Source organism: Scyliorhinus torazame, chromosome 9, assembly GCF_047496885.1.
Source record: "Scyliorhinus torazame isolate Kashiwa2021f chromosome 9, sScyTor2.1, whole genome shotgun sequence".
NCBI lineage: Eukaryota > Metazoa > Chordata > Chondrichthyes > Carcharhiniformes > Scyliorhinidae > Scyliorhinus > Scyliorhinus torazame.
In genome coordinates, this window is record NC_092715.1 from 184,957,067 (window position 1) to 184,976,785 (window position 19,719).

The 19,719-nt window shown below is 43.5% G+C and overlaps 1 protein-coding gene across 4 annotated transcripts in view; it reads left to right on the plus strand.

Moving 5' to 3' along the window:
• Positions 1-19,719, plus strand: part of LOC140429626 (probable global transcription activator SNF2L2) — a 210,149-nt gene that overhangs the window by 137,636 nt on the left and 52,794 nt on the right. For all 4 annotated transcript variants that reach the window (XM_072516880.1, XM_072516883.1, XM_072516882.1 and 1 more), the window contains 4 exons: positions 2,710-2,787; positions 4,302-4,520; positions 6,396-6,613; positions 8,164-8,269. In XM_072516880.1, coding sequence (XP_072372981.1) covers positions 2,710-2,787; positions 4,302-4,520; positions 6,396-6,613; positions 8,164-8,269 — 621 coding nt within the window. The remainder of the gene's footprint in view (positions 1-2,709; positions 2,788-4,301; positions 4,521-6,395; positions 6,614-8,163; positions 8,270-19,719) is intronic.

Sequence of the window (19,719 nt, forward strand, 5' to 3'; positions counted from 1 at the left end):
ATCCATCATTGCAGTTAACATATATATATATATATATATATATATATTTTTTTTTAGGGCAGCACGGTGGTGCAGTGGTTAGCTCTGCTGCCTCACGCGCCGAGGTCCCACTTCGATCCCGGCTCTGGGTCACTGTCCTTGTGGTGTTTGCACATTATCCCCCTGTTTGCGTGGATTTCGCCCCCACAACCCAAAGGTGTGCAGGGTAGGTGGATTGGCCTTGCTAAATTGCCCCTTAGTTGGAAAAAATGAATTGGGTACTCTAAATTTATTTTTTAAAAGATATATATATATATATTTTTTTTTAAAAAGACTGATTTCCAGCGCCTGGATCTTGGATGTTTGGTGTGTAGCACCAATTGTATATAGTTAAATGAAGGTGACATTGTGTTGAATTGTCAGAAATATGAACATAGATGATGAAAAAAATACAACTTTTTGTGTGCTGGTGGTCTCTGTATAAAACTATGTTTTCTCTTAATAATGTAGATAATTTATCTTGCACTCTACTTTGTGTCCTAGTGGTTCCACCAATGCTATAACTCCTTTCTGGACTTGTAGACGTGATGATTTTTGTTAATTGTGTTCCACAAATGTGTATTGATTAATTCCTGAAATCAACACCGATAGTTTCTAATGAAGTTAACCTGCACTGGAGACTGAGGAAGATAGAATTAAGTAGGGAATTGAGATATTAGTATTCAAGATATTAACAGGGAAAGACAGAGTAGATAAAGATAAACTATTTCCACTGGTTGGAGATTCTAAAACTAAGAGGCATAGTCTTAAAAATTAGGGCTAGACAGTTCAGGGGAAATATTAGGAAGTACTTCTTCACTCAAAGGTGGTAGAGGTTTGGAACTTTCCCACAAATAGCAGTTGAAGCTAGAACAGTTAATTTTAAATCTGACACAGATAGATTTTTGTGAAACAAAGATATTAAGGGATATGGGCCAAAGGCAGATACATGAAGTTAGGCTACAAATCAGCCATGATCTCATTTAAATGGTGGAACAGGCACAGGGGGCTGAATGGCCTACTCCTGTTCCTTCTTCACTTCCATCCTTAGCGAATTTGATCGTTTGAAAGCCTAGGAAAACAATTGAATTATGATGACAATCAAAAAGTATGCCTTTGTTTTACATTTACCTCTTGAATAACTCATCTTTGAAGTTCATTGAATGAAACACACCAGGGTATTGCTTTCATTAGTGTTTGTGAAATTCGGGACCTTCTCTGCCATGATGGCAGTTGGATACTTTTCGGAAAAATTATGTTGCCTCCAGGAATTTCCCTTCTTCGTTTGATTTTAGTTTATTTCCATGTTTTGCAGATTGCTACAATGCAATTAGATTTATGAAATTCTATCCTCTCAACAGAAATTCCTGAAATAATGTTGTCCTTTTCACACTGGGCAAATTTCAAGAGACAAACGGAAAAGTCTTTGCTGAAATAATTATTTTATCTTTCAAACTTGGTGAAAAACTCAGATTGTACTTCAAGAAATGCACCTTGCTCTGCTCTAGAAATATTCCTCTCCTCCTATAAAGTCAAACGAGTTCATAGGAATGTACAATCTTTATTTCCCGGTACTTGGAGAATACCTTCTGATATTGTTAAAGTAACCCATATCCAACATCAAATCTCGATCTTCAATAAAACAAAACCCAGATATCGTGCCCGCTCTATTCAGCACAAATGGTAAACCCTGGAGTTTTGTGTTAACTGTGGAGAAGCTGTGGAGGAGAAGGCACAATCTTGCTATTCTGGATGTGTCCAGCAATTCAGTTCTCTTGTTAATTGTGCTATTCTAAAAACCTTTGACCAGTACACTGTCATCTTGACCCACCTATAGTGCTTGCTTTAGAAAGTTTCTGGGCTTCTTGCTGTAGCCTGGCAATGCATCCCATCCCCACCAATTCAATGTCTGTGTGTTGAAAGATTATGGGAAGTTGTGTTCGCCAAAGCAGAATTGAGAATTTCTTCTAGAAACTGATTCCCGGACGTGGCTTATTGCAAGCGACAGATCAGCATGGCAGTTTCCAATTGGATGGTTTGATTATCATGTGATAGCTAACTTGCAGAGCTGTAGCAACGTAACTACACATCGCTATTTCAGAGTCACAGGTGTGCTCTCAAATATAATTACCATTTTATCAATTAGTCACCCAAAAGACATATTTAATGTCCTGCTCTGTCATATATTCTATTTTTCTAAGAAACCATGTATGTCAGTGTACGGTAACGTAACATTTTTTTATTAAAGCATTCAGTCTTCCCGATGTTCAGTTTGTTGCTGCTATTGTTTCATATATCACATATTTGAAGGGCATCTTTATGTTAACTTTTCATAAATCATGGAATTGAATTCAAATGTGTTTTCATTCAGATAATCTAATTTGCTGTGCAACACGTAATGCTTACTGGAGATTCTGAAATTTAAGATAACAACAGCATCTTATTTTTGTGGACCCTGCCCCTGTTTCTGGACTCATTAGTGTGGAGTGGCCCTAGCATCTGACACTAATTTAATATTTTAAAAGTGCAATTGCAAAAACAAATTTTCAGATAAAGTTATTAGCTTAGAAGAGAGATGATATTTCCATCAGCCCAAAATAATTTGATTTCGTAAATAGAATGAATCTAGTTCTGTTGACTTACAGCTGCTAAGAAAATATTTAATTGCCATCTTAACTCCATGACTTACAGGAAGAAGATGAAGTTCCAGATGATGAGACCCTGAATCAGATGATTGCTCGGCATGAAGAGGAGTTTGAATTGTTTATGGTAATTGTATAAAATTATGTGGAAGCCGTCAAAAGCTCCGATTTTGGTTTATAATTGTGCAACCTTCGACTGTAGGAGAGGAAGGATATCATCTGGCTAATCACTTTATTTTCACCAGTATTAAAATTATACTGCAGAACATTGGTATTTTATTTATTCAGCCATAGTTATAGTCTCTGGCATTCATTTGTATTTTGAAGCTTAAGATGGGCTAATATTCCCAATGCTGTTGTAAGCAACAGCGCAGAAGTAGTGCTTCAACGTGGAAGGGAAAATAAATTGTCAACTATTCCAAATTGTAATTGCATGTGTCACCAAATACTATGACATAGTTGCCAACCACTTTGGAGCAAATAATCAGTTTTTACAGGTCCTGTTTGCATAGAGGCCTGGCAGATATCCATTTACAGAAGAGGCTCCCATCTGGTGGATACAGTTTAGACCCAGACACTGGTCATGCAGCCCTTCAGTAAAATTAAGTGAATAAATTCTGTTCCCACATCTCTGGTTTAAAAACTGGCTGCCGCTTAAACATAAAGGCATTTGCTATCTCCTGTGATTTTACTTTAATTGTACACTGGAAACTGCTATTAACGCTATCAGGAAGATAAGCTCATTTGTACTCCAATGTCCCTGTTACTTCAATACACGGGACTGACACGTGTGAGTGGAAAGCTGGAAGATAGTTGCCATTACTAATTTGCTTGCATGATCTCCAATATCTTTCTGGCAAGACTAAACACCTTGAGTTTAAAAAGTGGGTTATTTGCATTTCCTATTCATGGTCTTGTGTGTCTAGAATCTACACTGATCAGTTGTGGAATATACACAGTGATACCACTTCAGTCAATCACCATTCTCAGGAAGAAAACTTAAGTAACCTCAGACTTATGGCGTACAGACCTGCATGCCATTTTATCTTGACATCCTGAGGTGCATTTGAACAAACACTTTTATGTTTTTCCAAATAAAAACACAGCAAAAATACAAAAGTGCTTCCACACAAAGACTGCCACTTTAATGCTGCAAATGTGACCCTCTTGCGATTTGGCTGTTCTTTTGATACTGCTGAGTGGCAGAGCTGGTCCCGCTGCACATAGCTCACAACTGATCAAAGTAAATCACATACAAGCTGAAGAACAATATTAGGAAATGTATGAATCTAGTTTGAATTGCACATTTGGCATAAGCGATTTTCATTTCATTTACATTTCCTGCAGATTTCTGATTTTCTGTGCTTTTTTTTAAATAACTGAAATCAGTGAAAAATATCTTTTTGTGTTTTTATTAATTTTTTGACATTATGGAAAAAGGAACAAAGTAGCAAAATAGTTTGTTTGCCAATGACTACTCAATGTGACAAATTCTGTTTTTTAAGTGACTGAAGCATACTGCAATGTTTTTATATTGCAACGACAGTGGATAAATATTGGTCTTATTTAATCACAAGAAATGCATTGCATTGTTGTTTTAAAATTAACAGTTGCCACATTCCCTTCTGTTGCCAATCTTAGCGCATGGATCTGGAGCGGCGAAGAGAAGACGCACGGAATCCAAAACGTAAGCCACGGCTGATGGAGGAAGATGACCTTCCATCATGGATTGTCAAAGACGATGCAGAAGTTGAACGGTTGACTTGTGAAGAGGAGGAAGAGAAAATGTTTGGACGAGGGTCACGTATGCGCAGGGATGTGGATTACAGTGATGCTCTTACAGAAAAGCAGTGGCTAAGGGTAGATGATGCATTTAACCGTATTTCTGGAATTACTGTTTGACGTCCTGATCACATGTGCATGGTTCAGATAATTTTTGTTAAAAAGCACACAAGCAAAGTGGAAAGATAGTATTAAGGACAGTGATCTGCCTTTTCTCTTGATTTTTGTTCCTCGTAACATTTATGAAGGTCAGTTCTGGGGACTGGATTTTTTTTTAGTGAAACTTCAGCAATCTCAGAATGGTGTACACACCTGTGTGTCATTTTATCACGACGGCTTGAGGTGCAGTTGAACACAATTTCATGTATTTCCATATAAAAACACAGCACAAGTCAAAATGCTCCCTCACAAAGACTGTCAGGATTTAAGTAGCAATGGGACCTACTTGAGATTTGACTGCTTTTTGATATTGCTGACTGGCAGAGATTTGACTGCTCTTTGATATTGCTGAGTAGCAGATTTGGTGTCATTCAATTGTAAATTTGATGCATTTTGTTTAAGGACTGGGAAAGTAGTCATTATGGGTAGATTTTGAAATTTCCATAGTTAAATTTAAAAGTTTCTGGCATATTTGGATATAATTACAATGACATATAATTCATGTTGTGCACTGGATGCCCAATCACTGGTCATTAGATCAAGATTTTGCATTGTTAGGGTTTCTCTTCCTGTAGCAATGGAGAAGTAGAATACCAAAAATTTAATTTTGAGAAAATGTTAATGTCCGTAAAGAGTAAAAATTGAATAAGTGAGGAGAGCAAGGTGTTGAGGGCCTCCCCTTTGTTTTCCATTGCATTTCCAATCTTCCTTTGCTGCCAAGTCCTTGAATGTTCTTTCATCTTCCAAATCCTTGTCCGTTTTCCTTGAACTCCATGTTCGAATCTCCAGACTCTGTTTCAATCCACCATAGTACCAGATACACTCCAATGAAAGTCACAAATGGTTTCCATTGTGACTTTGACCATGGTAAATTGTCCTTCCTTGACCTTCTCTACTTCCCAGCAGATTTTGACACGGTTGATCACACTGTTCCACTCTGATCTCCTCTCCTTTGCTATCCAATAGGCGAGACTACACCTGCCTGGTTCCATTCTTGTCGCTCAAGTTGTAGCCAGAGAATCACATGCAATGACATCTTGTCCTGCTCCCACACAGTTGCCTGTGGCTTCCCCAAAGTTCCACCCTTGACACTCCTATTTCGCATCTATGTGCTGCTCCACAGTATGGGGTCTGAAAAATGTGTGACAAATTGCTCATTATTGTGCCATGCAACAGTTAATTTATGCAGCATTTTCTGACCTTGAATGATTAATGATGAATTCATTCATTTCATTTCATTAATGGTATTCTTTTTGTATAAAACCCCAAAATTGAATTAAATGTAGAATTTCCCTGCAAACTTTCTTTAAAACTGAAGATCTAAACTTTATGGAATGATGTAGGGATTATATCACTGATGTGCAACCTTACATGGTAACGGTTTGAGGATTTTCACATATTTATTAGTACACGAGTAGAAATAAATCTACCCCTTGTGAACTGAGACGTTCAGGGATCCCATATCCATTGTGGCATAACCTTTTGACAGTTTTTTATTTTTGTGGAGAAGAACAGACTCAAGTCTGGAATATAAATTGGGAGTCTTTTGGGATCTGTATTTCTTCTTTCTGTTTCTCCCACGTTGAAAGGCGTGGGAGTAAAAATAACAGGTAACGAATGGACTGTGACAACTTCACTTTTTACATTATCAACCTCCTCCAATTATTCAAAGTGGAGTTTCTGGGCTAACTATCTAAATGGTCACCCATCACCTGTACTTTCAGAGTAAACCTTTATGAAGACTTAAATTCCAAATTTTGGAGAGGATGGTAAACTTGTAATATTTCTGATTAGGCAATTGAAGACGGCAATTTAGAAGAAATGGAAGAGGAAATACGTCAGAAGAAAGCTAGAAAGCGCAGAAGAAATGTAGATAAAGATCCATCAAAAGACGATGGAAAGAAGAAGAAAAAGAGAGGCAGACCTCCAGCTGAAAAACTGTCTCCGAATCCACCCAGGATCACAAAACAGATGAATGCAATCATTGATACTGTTATTAACTACAGAGACAGGTAAAATAAGTTTTACATTTAGATTCTTATTTGAAACCAAGCATCTCATTACTCCAAAAATTCAGATTCCCAGCAGCATACAAATTGGTATTTAAGGCATTGAGCCTCGGTTTCCAACGTCAAACATGTATTGGCGAAAATATCAGATGGAATATACATCCACTAGTAGGAAAAACTAAAGCCCGAGGGCAGAGCCTCAAACTGAAGGGACGATCCCTTGGAACTGAGGTGAGGAGGGATTTCTTCAGCCAGAGGGTGGTTAATCTGTGGAACTCTTTGCTGCAGAAGGCTGTGGAGGCAAAATAACCTGAGTGTCTTTAAGACAGACATAGATGGGGTTTCTTGATTAATAAGGGGATCAGGGGTTTCTTGATTAATAAGGGGATCAGGGGTTATGGGGAGAGGGTGGGAGAACGGTGATGCGAAACATATCAGCTGTGATTGAGTGGCAGAACAGGCTCGATGGGTCTTATGGTCTTATAGGAGCAATCATCTTTGAATTATATAAGTAAATGAAAAACACAATAGTTTCTTCTGAAGCAATCTTTAATTGCAGCTCTCCTTGGAGGCTAGTTATCTTCAATTAAAATAAGTTATAGAATCATAGTATGGGTCTAGCACTGAATGAGGCTATCTCTCTTAAGGTGCCACTCAGTTAATCCCACTCCCTGTCCATTCCCTGTAGCCCAACATTTATTTTTCAGTGCAGCAGGAAAAGGAACGTTGTTCATTCCAGCAGCATGTCAATGATTCCTTGAGGTCTAGCACTAACCCCCTCACAGTTCACAATGCTTCCAGGTTTTGTACAAAATCTGCAAATTTTGAAATAAACTGGGATTATTCTCCTTGGAGAGACAGAGGCTGAGGGCCAACCCGATAGAAGTTTATAAAATTACTCTGGGTATAGATAGGGTGAACAGTTGGAGGCTTTTTCCCAGGGTGGAAATGACAATTACGAGAGGGCACAAGTTCAAGGTGAGGGGGGCAAAGATTCAGTGGAGATATGCGGGGAAGTTTTTTTACACAGAGGGTGGTGGTGGCCTGGAATGCACTGCCAGGTGAGGTGGTTGAGGCAGATACGTTAGCGACCTTTAAAACTTATCTGGGTAGGCACATGAACAGACGGGTATAGAAGGATACAGGCAGTTGGTCTAGATAGGACAGGTTTGGAGGGCCGAAGAGCCTGTTCCTGTGCTGTATTGTTCCTTGTTTGCCTTGTACTCCATACTGAAGGAGGTACATATGGGTCTGAATCTTCCACTCAGGGTCGTGACCCCTATTTCTGATCCTGATTAGACAAAAAAATACCCACTTACCTTCCTCCAGTTTATCTGGTCAATCTTCTGATGGAGGATCCTGCAGAATTGATTCAGTGCAGGAAACCTTTGAATGCAGTAATGAATTTATAGTTCAAAGGAAGTGTAAGTCAGATGTAGGTACAGGTGGAATTTGAATTGAATTCATAGAAATAAATGTTTTTGCAATGTATTGGTGATATATATGTGTATGCAGAACTGATCCAGTTTCATTTATCTTTGTCTTGAAACTAGCTTGAGCCGACAGCTGAGTGAGGTTTTTATCCAATTGCCTTCACGGAAGGAGCTCCCTGAATACTATGAGCTAATCCGAAAACCTGTGGATTTCAAAAAAATTAAGGTGGGATAGATCACAATCGAGGTTATTTAGCCACATAACAGCAGTTACACAAATGTTTTTCCTCTCTAGCTTGTGTATTTTTTAATTACTGAAAGTAATCAGATTTTACTTTAAAACAGACTTAAAGCACCATTATGTTCTGATGAATTCAATGGAGAAACTCATGCAAATTTTCACCATCCAGTTTAACATGGGAAACGTTAAGTAGAGTAGGACATTGCTCCTTGTACATCACTGACTGCCTGGGGAGCCTCACTGTATACCTTCAAGTCCAAAGAAGATGCATTTGCATCAACTTTCTGTTTCATGTCACTACCACCTTTGTGTCTGTGCTGCCATTATCCCTATTATTCCATGGATTTTAGCTTTACTATCGAGCCTGTTTCGTGGCACTTAAATAGCCACCTGTTGTAAGTCTTTGTATATCATATCAACCACATTACCTTCCATCAACTTTATCTGCTACCTCATCGGATCATAAAAGTTATACTGGAGGTGATGTAAGCATAGGCATTGGAAAACAAATTGATTTTCAGCCTGTTTCTGGCCACTTGGGATAACATTGTATGTACAATTTTGGTATAGGATTTTGTATCTCGTCATATGACCTATAAAATGACCTGGCGGTCATGTTTGGGTTTTTTTATGGGTGTTTGCTGCATTTGTGATTCACTGGTGTATGATATACTTTGGCTGCCTCAGACTGCAGCTCATTAGAAGAAATCATCTTTTGTTAGTGATAATCCAAGGGTTTTTGTCTAGTTACTAGAAAAAGATGCATCCGTGAGGTACAGGCAACTAAAAACAGATGAAGCACTTGGGGAATACTAGGAAAGTAGAAAAGAGCTCAAGCAGGGAGTTAGGAGGGAAAAAATGGTCACCAAAGGCATTTTATACATATATTCGGAACAAGAGGGTAGCTAGAGAAAGAGTTGGTCCACTCGAGGACAAAGGAGGGAAATTATGTGTAGAACCACAGGTCCTTAATGAGTATTTTGCATCGGTATTCACAAAGGAGAGGGCCACATTGATTGGTGGTGTCTCGGAAGGATGTGTAAACACTTTAGAATAGGTCATTATTACAAGGGGCGGAGTTTTAGGTGTGTTAAAAAGCATTAAGATAGACAAATCCCCAGGGTCAGCTGGCATCTATCCCGGATTACTGAGGGAGACGAGATGAAATCGCTGGGCCTCTAACAGAAATTTTTGTGTCCTCGTTGGCCGCAGGTGAGATCCCAGAGGATTGAAGGATAGTCAATGTTTAAGAAGGGTTGCAAGGATAATCTGGGTAATTATAGGCCAGTGAGTTTGATGTCAGTGATAGTGAAATTGTTGGAAAAGATTCTCCGAGATAGGGGGCGAGATTCTCCGACCCCCCCCCCCCCCGCCGGGGCGGAGAATCGCCGGGGGCTGGCGTGAATCCCGCCCCCGGTGGTTGCCGAATTCTCTGGCACTGGATATTCGGCGGGGGTGGGAATCACGCCGCGCCAGTTGGCGCCCCCCCCCCGGCGATTCTGCTGCTGCTGGAATGCCTGTCCCGCCGGCGTGGATTAAACCACCTCTCTTACCGGCGGGACAACGCGGCGCAGGCGAGCTCCGGGGTCCTGGGGGGGGGGGGGGCGATCTGGCCCCGGGGGGGGGGGGGGGGGGGGCCACGGTGGCCTGGCCCGCGGTTGGGGCCCGCCGATACGCGGGCGGGCCTGTGCCGTGGGGGCACTCTTTTACTTCCGTTTTTGCCACGGTCTCCGCGGAGGCGGAAGAGACCCCCTCCACTGCGCATGCACGGGGATGCAGTGAGCAGCCGCTGGCGCTCCCGCGCATGCGCCGCCCGGCAAAGTCAGTTTTGCGCCTGCTGGCGGGGCACCAAAGGCCTTTCCCGCCAGCTGGCGGGGCGGAAATCGGTCCGGCGCAGGCCTAGCCCCTCAAGGTTAGGGCTCGGCCGCTCAAGATGCGGAGGATTCCGCACCTTTGGGGCGGCGCGATGCTGGGCTGATTGGCGCCGGTCGGCGGCCATCGTGCCGATTGTGGAGAATTCCGCCCAGGATTTATGCACATTTGGAATTGAACGGTCTTATTAGCGACAGAGAGCATGGTTTTGTAAAAGGGAGGTCATGTCTCACTAATTGAATTGAATTTTTTGAGGAGGTGACAAAAATGATTGACGAGGGAAGGGCTGTGGATGTTGTCTACATGGACTTTAGTAAAGCATTTGATAAGGTCCCTCATGGCAGGCTGGTGCAAAAGATTAAATCATATGGGGTCAGGGGTGAACTAGCTGGATGAGGTTTTTTATCATTTATTTTACGTGTCATAGATTTATTAACTATATAGTGCATGACATAGCATCTGACATATGCTTAGCAGAGTATTTGTAAAATATGATTTGGTTGAGAATCTGAACACGTCACAACTCTGAACTTTGGCCTTTATAAGTCCAAATGCTCAGTGCAAACTGCCACTTTTTATATATTAATCCTGATAGGGCAGCAGGGTAGCACAGTGTTCAGCACTGTGGCATCACAGTGCCAGAGACCTGGGTTTGATTCCCGGCTGTCTGTACGGAGTCTGCACGTTCTCCCTGTGTCTGCGTGGGTTTCTTCCGTGTGCTCCGGTTTCCTACCACAAGTGCTGAAAGACGTGGGGCGGGATTCTTCAGAAACCGGCGGGGCAGGCAACTCCGGCACGAAGGAGTGGCGTGAACCACTCCGGCGTCGGGCCGCCCGAAGGTGCGGAATCCTATGCACCTTCCGGGGCTAGGCCAGTGCCTGAGTGGTTAGCGCCGCTCCGGCGGGCGCGGAAGGGGCTTGGTGCCACCGGCGCCGAAGGGCCTTCGCCAGCCGGCGCGAGTTGGCGCATGTGCGGAGAGTTCATCTCCGCGCCGGCCATCGCGGACTGTTACACAAGCCGGCACGGAGGAATAGAGTGCCCCTGGCACAGGCCCGCCTGCGGATCGGTGGGCTCCGATCGCGGGCCAGGCCACCATGGGGGCACCCCCTGGGACCAGATGCCCCCCCGAGGACCCCGGAGGCCGCCTGTGGAGCCACATCCCGCCGGTAAGTACCTGTCGTAACATACGCCAGCGGGACCCGCCGAAAACAGGCGCCACTCTGGCCGGAGAGTCGCCGGGGGGGGGGAGAATTTGGCAGCCGGCGGGATTCACGCTGCCCCCTGGCGATTCTCCGACCCGGTGGGGGGTCGGTGAATCCCGCCCTTGCTTGTTAGGTGGCTTGGACATTCTGAATTCTCCCTCTGTATCTGAACAGGTGCCGGTGTGTGTCGACTGGGGGATTTTCACAGTAACTTCATTGCAGTGTTAATGTAAACCTACTTGTGATACGAATAAACATTATTATAATATATCTGTTTCTGCACAATATGATGATACAAAAGTTAAAATACAACTACATACGAGGAGAATTTATTTGAACTTTTCCCCAAGCAATTACTTCAATCAATAAGCTGATTTCTTTACTTAATCATTTTCTATTGGGATAGTGAGCGCTTTCTAACTTCCTTAATATTTGCTTTATCAAAGGTTTCCCTCTTGTTGCATGTAATTTTAATTTTACCAAATGCAATTTTATAAATATGCCATTGATTAAGCATCATTCAGTACCAGTCAATGTCTTGTTTTTAGACAATTAACATGGCTTATGTATACACAACTTTGTAAGACCAAGGCACTAATTTTTTGAACAACAGGAGTACTCCAAAGGCAGCTACACACTTTCAAGCAGATGTAATTTTTATTGGTGGGATGTCCAAAATACAACTTGTGGGCTGTAGTTATTTGAGCAAAAGTTCTAATGCTGCTGGAGATATTTGGGAGAGGACCAGCTACCCATTGGGATTGGTAAAAATAGACATCAATGCATGTAAAAAGTATATAAACTATGGAACTGTCAAGGCATTTAAATCAAGCTCTTTAAAGTTTTGAAGAAAGACAGCTTACCTTTGGGGGAAAAAAAACAATGCTTGCAATTTCACTGTCTGTTGACATACATATTTGTGAGTGATCATTATAGGATTAGAGCTGCATGACTCATCACAGTGAGAGTCCTGTAAGCTTATTGTTCCAAGTTATTCTAAAGTATTTGATGTGCGGCTGTGAATACAAATGTTTTCTTGACATTGAAGATTTCCTTGAAGAAATTTAAATCCATTGTATGAGTTTTTAAATAGTGGTCATCAATTGTTCCGTTGGAGCCTTGAGTTAGCACTAAGTTGGCTTGGGGGCTCTAAAGGACCTTGATGAGTAGAGGGACAAAAGTTGGCCTGGTGAGAATAAGGGGCCATGGGATGCGGAGGAAGCATGAAGTAAGGTGTGTATGAGAGTGAGGGCTAGAGGGCTCTTTTTGGTTTTCTTGTGTGTCTACAACTAGAACAAAGTACCAGAGCATGTGACCGGCCTTTTAAATGGCCCACCTCTGCACTCTGTAGCCTCTGTGGCTGCTTCTGCTCAGTTTAAATGGGTGGCGGCTCTGATTCCTGTTAACAATCCAAACCACCATCCAGAATATGAATTGGAGCATCGGGGGCACAATCTTCTGAGCCAGGTTTGCAGAATTGGGAAATGTTCAAGCAAAAATTTGGCCCTAACTATACTGCCTGGAATTTACCAATACTAATTTTAGTTTTTTGAACTTGAGGGCCAGTGTACAATGGCACACCATTCAGTCCATCATATCTGTGCCGGCTCTCTGAAGGAGCAATTTGCCCACAGACACACCTCTGCCATCTTCCCTTAGTACGGCATATTCTTCCTTTTCAGATAATCCAATTCTCTCTTGCATTCAATTGAACCTACACACTCTTTCCCCCCCCCACCCCAGTACACACACACTTGAGCATTACATTCCAGATCCTAACCACTTGCTACGTTAAAAAGTTTTCCCTTGCATCGTCATTACTTCTTTTGCCAATTATCTTAAATCTGTGCCCTTTGGTGTTCGATTCTTCCACCAAAGGAGCTGTTTCTCCTTACTTACTCTGTAAATTCTCCTTGGGTTTTGAGGTATAAACCTCTATTTAATTTAAGTTTCTAGGTTCCGGGTCCTTAATACGTTTTTTAAAATTCCTTTACGGGATGTGGGCGTCACTGGTTAAGCCAGCATTTATTGCCCATCCCTAGTTGCCCTTCAAAAGGTGGTGGTGAGTTGTCTTCTTGAACCACTGCAGTCTCTGAGGTGTAGGTACACCCACTGTGCTGTTAGGGAGAGAGTTCCAAGATTTTGACCTAGCAACAAAGACGGAACGGCGATTATATTTCCAAGTCAAGGTGGTGAGTGACTTGGAGGGGGACCTCGAGGTGGTGGGGTTCCCAGGTATCTGCTGCTCTTGTCCTTCTAGATAGTAATAGTCGTAGGTTTGGAAGGTGCTGCCTAAGGAACCTGGCGTGTTCCTGCAATGCATCTTGTAGATGGTACACACGGCTGCCATTGATGGTTGGTGGTGGAGGAATTGAATATTTGTGGAAGGGGGAACAATCAAACAGGCTGCTTCGTCCTGGATGCTGTTGAGCTTCTTGGGTGTTGTTGGAGTTACACTCATCCAGGCAAGTGGAAAGTATTTCATTACACTCCTGATTTGTGCCTTGTAGATGGCGGACAGGCTTTGGGGGGGGTCAGGAGGCGAGTTACTCGCCGTAGGATTCCTAGCCTTTGATCTGCTCTGGTAGCCACAGTATTAATATGGCTAGTCCAGTTCAGTTTCTAATCAATGTTGATTGTAGGGGATTCAATGATGGTAATGCAGTTCAATGTCAAGGGGTGATGTTTAGATCCTCTCTTGTAGGAGATGGTCATTGCCTGGCACTTGTATTGCACAAATGTAACTTGCCACGTGTAAGTCCAAGCCTGGATATTGTCCAGGTCTAGCTGCATTTGGACATGGACTGCTTCATTATTTGAGGAGTTGCGAATGGTGCTGAACATTGTGAAGTCACCTGCGTACATCCACACATCTGACCTTATGTTGTGAGGGAGGTCATTGATGAAGCAGCTGAAGGTGGTTGAGCCTAGGACACTACCCTGAGGATCTCCTGCAGTGATGTCCTGGAGCTGAAATGACTGACCTCCATTCGCCACAACCATCTTTCTTTGTGCCAGGTATGACTCCAACCAGCAAAGAGTTTTCCCCCTGATTCCCATTGACTCCTTGATGCCATACTCGGTCAGATGTCAAGGACAGTCACTCTCCTCACCTCTGGCATTCAGCTCTTTTGTCCATGTCGAACCAAGGCTGTAATGAGGTCAGGAGCTGGGTGACCCTGGCAGAACCCAGACTGAGCATCAGAGAGCAGGTTATTGCTGAGTAAGTGCCACTTGATAGGACTGTTGATGAATCCTTCCATGTGTTTTAGCTGTACTGGAATAGCTTGGCTAGGGGTGTGGCTAGTTGTGGAGCACAAATCTTCAATACTATTGTCAGGGCCCATAGCCTTTGCAGTATCCAGTGCCTTCTTCCGTTTCTTGATGTCACGTGGAGTGAATCGTATTGGCTGAAGACTGGCATCTGTGATGTGAAGGTATGGACAACCAGTATTTATGAATCAAGTACAACTTACGAAGCAAGATGTTACATATATTTAATGAAAGCAATTATGACAGCATGGAAGTTTTTTTAATCCCTCAAAGGCCTAGGGTTCCTTGAATGCTGCCAACACAGCAAAGCCTTTCTTTTGTTTTTGAATTGATGTTATGTTGAATCGTGTCGCAGAAGAATTACAGCACAAAAGCAATGGTGAAACTGTGCCAACGAATTGAGTTTTCAACTTTATTCCCTAATTGTGATTGTCTTACCCCTCACTTGGAAACAATCCTCTCACTTGGAAACAGTCCTAAGTTAACCTTTTCCATTTGCTATGGCCATCTGGTGTCATGCTGTCTCTGTGACTGGCGTCATGTATGCTGAAACAAATGTCATCTTTTGGACCCCAGAAGTTGCATTCCAGTGTAAACAGATGACTCAATTGGCCCAGATCTCCCAGTCTCCGGATGGGTGTATCCCATACATCGGAAGATGTGAAGGGGAAAACCCTCGGAACTTGCCACACACTGACTGCCTGGGAATTGCCCAGGAATTTTTTACTTCTGTTGGGCAATTGCATGACGTCTGGAATCTTCTGAAACTCTGAACTAAAATTGGAGACTTCTCTTACCCAGGAAAGGTTAGAGAAGCACTAAAACCAGTTCTCACTCCTGAGGAACTATACTAATATCTGCCTCCGACTCAACTAACCCCCAGACCAAACTGACTACTCCTTCCACACCCTACCACCTCACCCACTTGCATTTTACACTTACCTTCTCTCCCTAGGTTGTCAAAGTGACATTTAACAAAGTGTCATTTAAACTTGCAGTTTTACGGTTAGTGCCCTAAAACTTTGTTGGGGGGGGTTGGCTGAACGCATCTCCGATGCTCCTACACTAAGAGAGATGGGCATCTGTCCAGTGTTTAATAAGATCTGTCAGTGGATCAGCACATCCAAGTCATTACACAGCACACTCCTTCAGCTATTCACAAGCAAAGTGCTGACTGTATCTGACCCCAGTCCATGCTTGCAGAACTCAAAACATTGTGTCCGACATTAAATTCCACAATTATTCTTGATTGTGCTAAAAATTACACTAAGATTATCAGTAGGACTTGCAGTGTGGCTCATTAACACGTGCTGGAAGCTACATCTATGCAAACACAGGGCCCTGTCTGCAGGCAAAAGGAGCATGTCCTTGCATTGTGCTTTTTTTTTAACTAAAAGGCTTTGGATACGACCATTTCCTAGTTTATTCCCCAAGGTAGTGGCTTGACCAATCAGAGTTGACCTGCTTGAATTTGAACAAAAGCTTGGCTGTGAACTGTTGGCCTGGTGCATTCTCCATGGCAATGTCTGTACAAATCAGAGTCCAGTTACTAATCAATCAGCACTCTCTTTTCATGCAATATAAATTGTTGTTCCCTTTACAGTTGCTATTCTTCCGAATCTGTCCTGAGAAAAAGCTTCAACAGCATGTCTCTTTTTTGTCTCCAGTTCTGTACGACCAAACGACTATTCTTACTCTAATTATTCATATTGCTGCAGAAAATTCTCCTGAACGCACTCTGAACTCTTGTCTCTTTACACTACTATGCCAATCTATATTCGGATAATTAAGATCCCCATTATAACTTCTGTATAACTTTACCTCTGTAATTTTATTGCAATTTGTACCTGTGCACCTTTCCCACTAGTATGTGGTGACAAATCATAACTTTCTTTACCCGTCAGTCTGGCCTCAATAAAACTCGAGATCGACTTGTAGGCATAGCATTAGTTATTTTTATTCGACTTGCAAGTCTGACTCATTTCACAAAAACCCAGAACACAAGCAGTCTCCTAGGTCTCCAGAATTGAGTGAGTTGGAGAACAAAGAAATCTCTACAAACACATTCAAATGGCATCAAGTTTCACATACATGATTCCCATAGGTCATCCTATACCCCTCCTGACCTGGCCATACATCCTAATTGGCTCACTTATCATTCCTTCCCCTGTCCTCTTGTTACCCAGCATCCTTTTCTCCTCATACACGAGACACCCCTCCCCCTTCCTTGCCATGCTCTCTGAAATCCTTTGTCTGTGAACTAACATGAATTAGACCTGCCTACATCTACATTACAGTAACTAATATATTTAAAGTAACTATTTTATATCACATTTGTCATTCCCTCCTTTTATCATTTCATGATAACCTAGCTATTCAATCCGTAGCTACGGCCCCTCATCTAAAAAGATTCTTCGCTGCATTTCCAATTCCTGCTGTAGCCCCCCCCTCATCCGCTGCACCCTCGTGGATCCTAACAGCCAAGATTCTAGGGGCGTCTATCTGTTCTAGTGCACCCCGCATTCTACCCATCACGCATTTAAGGATGGCCAGGTCCACAAAAATGCAGCCGAGTGCCACTGCTAAATACATGGCCATGTTTATCAACCAGTCCTTCCAACCTCCAAATCCCCAGTTACCCCAAGAGCCAGGGTCCTGCATTCCGTCCAGGTGATCCCGTATGCGATCCATAAGTTTAGTGATGTTAGCGGTTAGGTCTTGAACTCCCATGACACACTTGCCCTGCCCTATGGCGCATACCCCACCCTCACGGACAAGAAGATGGTCAAGAGCAGACCGGTTCTGCATTGCAAACAACCGCAGCTGAGACAATTCCTTGGTTATTGCCCCGAGGGCTCCCAAGGTTTCGTTTCCCAGGATGGTAAAGCCACAAATAAAATAATTCCTATCGCTGACCGCCAAGGAACCCCCCACACCTCCCAGTGTTAAGACGCTCAGAATTCCCCACCCGGCTGAGTGGCCCCAGTTGGGTGCGAGAACCTGAGGTTTTTTCCAGTTCTCGCAGAATTCAGCCGAGACTGCCCAGCGTGCTAACTGATTATGCAGCATCCACGCCGAGGGGCAGGGGACTGTGGTAGGGACTAGATGCCCAATAGCAATTTGGCGGGGAAAAAGTAGTATTCTTGCTCCGTGTACAGGCTTGCATCACAATCAGTATATCGGTTGCGTAGGGATCCCCCAGTAGCCCAGTTTATCCAGCTTTGGAACGCCCATTCGGGCCTCCAAGCAATGTGGAAAGCCCTAGTGCCAACAGTGATATGAGAGACATTCGCCCACCCACAAAGGAGCTGGAGGCCGGCGTTCAATAGAACGCAGGTGGTGTTGTAACAAACGCATTGGCTAGACGCCTGAGTGATATGACACCTCCTGTCCGTACAGGTGGGGAACAGCCATGTTATATTTGTTTCCACCTCTATCAGCAAACAGCCATACCCATCACTGCTGAAACAATTCTCGTACGACCGGCAGTCCCTATTGGGAGTGAAGTGGTTAGGTATGTACGCCCTCCACCGTTGCAGCCTATCATACTGTGAGTGGGAATTATCCCGAGGCAGGGGAAGGCAAATAGCCGGTGGTGCTGAACCCAGATCGTAAGGAAGAGTGACTTGCTCGGGCGGTGGCTCGGAATGCTGACAATGAACCACCGTTTGGGGAGTGCCCCAAAGCGGTGAAACAAAAAATAACCTAGACACGGCTGCGGGGTTCGGGTAGCAGACAACCCGTCCCTAGCCATACAAGCGGTGGTAAATCTGGTAGAAGAGATTCATACTACCCGGGTTTTCCTCAGTCTGGGCCCTAAATGAATTAAGTGTATCTCCTGATAACCTACGTTCTAGTTGTACTCCCCTCCTTACACGCCCCGTCCTCTCTAGTCCCCCTCTCTCACAACCTCTTCCTACCCTCTCCTGACGGTCTGATTTTACCTTTATAGCACCAATCTTAACACATCCAAAATCAAATTTACATGTACTCCAAAAACAAGGCAATGTCCATGTAATGTTCCCTTCCCATCGCCGGGACCGGTGCAATTGCTTCATGAGTCCTGCATTGTCCGTTAACCTGATGACCTTCCCTGAGTCGATACCATGCCCTCGTATATGGGGGCATCGAAGAACATCACCTCTGCATAAATGAAATGTCCTTGTAGTTTGGTTGGGGTTACAAATGTAGATGATATTTCCCTTTTCCATGTCCGTCGCCGATGTCACGCCAAGCGAGGTGAGGCCGAAGATTACACAGGCGGTGTGTAGCCACCCCATCATGCTCCACACCTGTAAAACAGCACTCGGGAAGGGAGGCAGGTCAATCTGTCCAAGAAAATGAGGCCCGTTATCAGAACTCAACTGAGCTGGTATGCCGTACTGGGGAATGATTTCCCGCCTCAGAACCTTAACCACAGTAGCAGCTTTATTATCGGTAGTCGGATACACCTCGCCCATCTGCTGAACACATCCACAATAACCAAAACATATTTATAACATTGACATCTTTCCAACTCAATGTAATCCATTTGGAGCGTCTCAAAGGGACCACTGGGCAACGGGGTTTGCCCCATACCACAAGGGATACCTTTGCCGGTGTTATATTGCTGACAGATTAAACACCGATTACTGATACTCTGGGCCAACCCCTGCATTTTAGGATGCCACCAAGTGTCCAGCAACAAATCACTAGCCCCCCGAGCCCCACAATGAGTTGCAAAGTGTAGACATTCGGCGACCCATAAAGCCAGTACATCAGACATACAAGTCTGATGTGCTGGCGTGGCCCATAAAGAGGAAACAGAAACATATGTACAACCTAACCGTTTCCACATTTGTTTATCACTCTCAGGAGCGTCCTCCTGTAACCTTATGACGTCTTGGATGGTTGGCATTGGCTTGTCAGAAGCAGACATATTTATAGCAGATCGTTTAGTCTGACTTAACATTTTAGGCACCATCACTTGCTGAATTTGTGCGGCTGTCCGCGCTGCACAATCTGCTTGTTCATTGCCAACGTCAACTGGGGTCTTACCGTTTGTCTGGGCAGCGCATTTAATTACTGAAATCTGCGCGGGCATAAGGA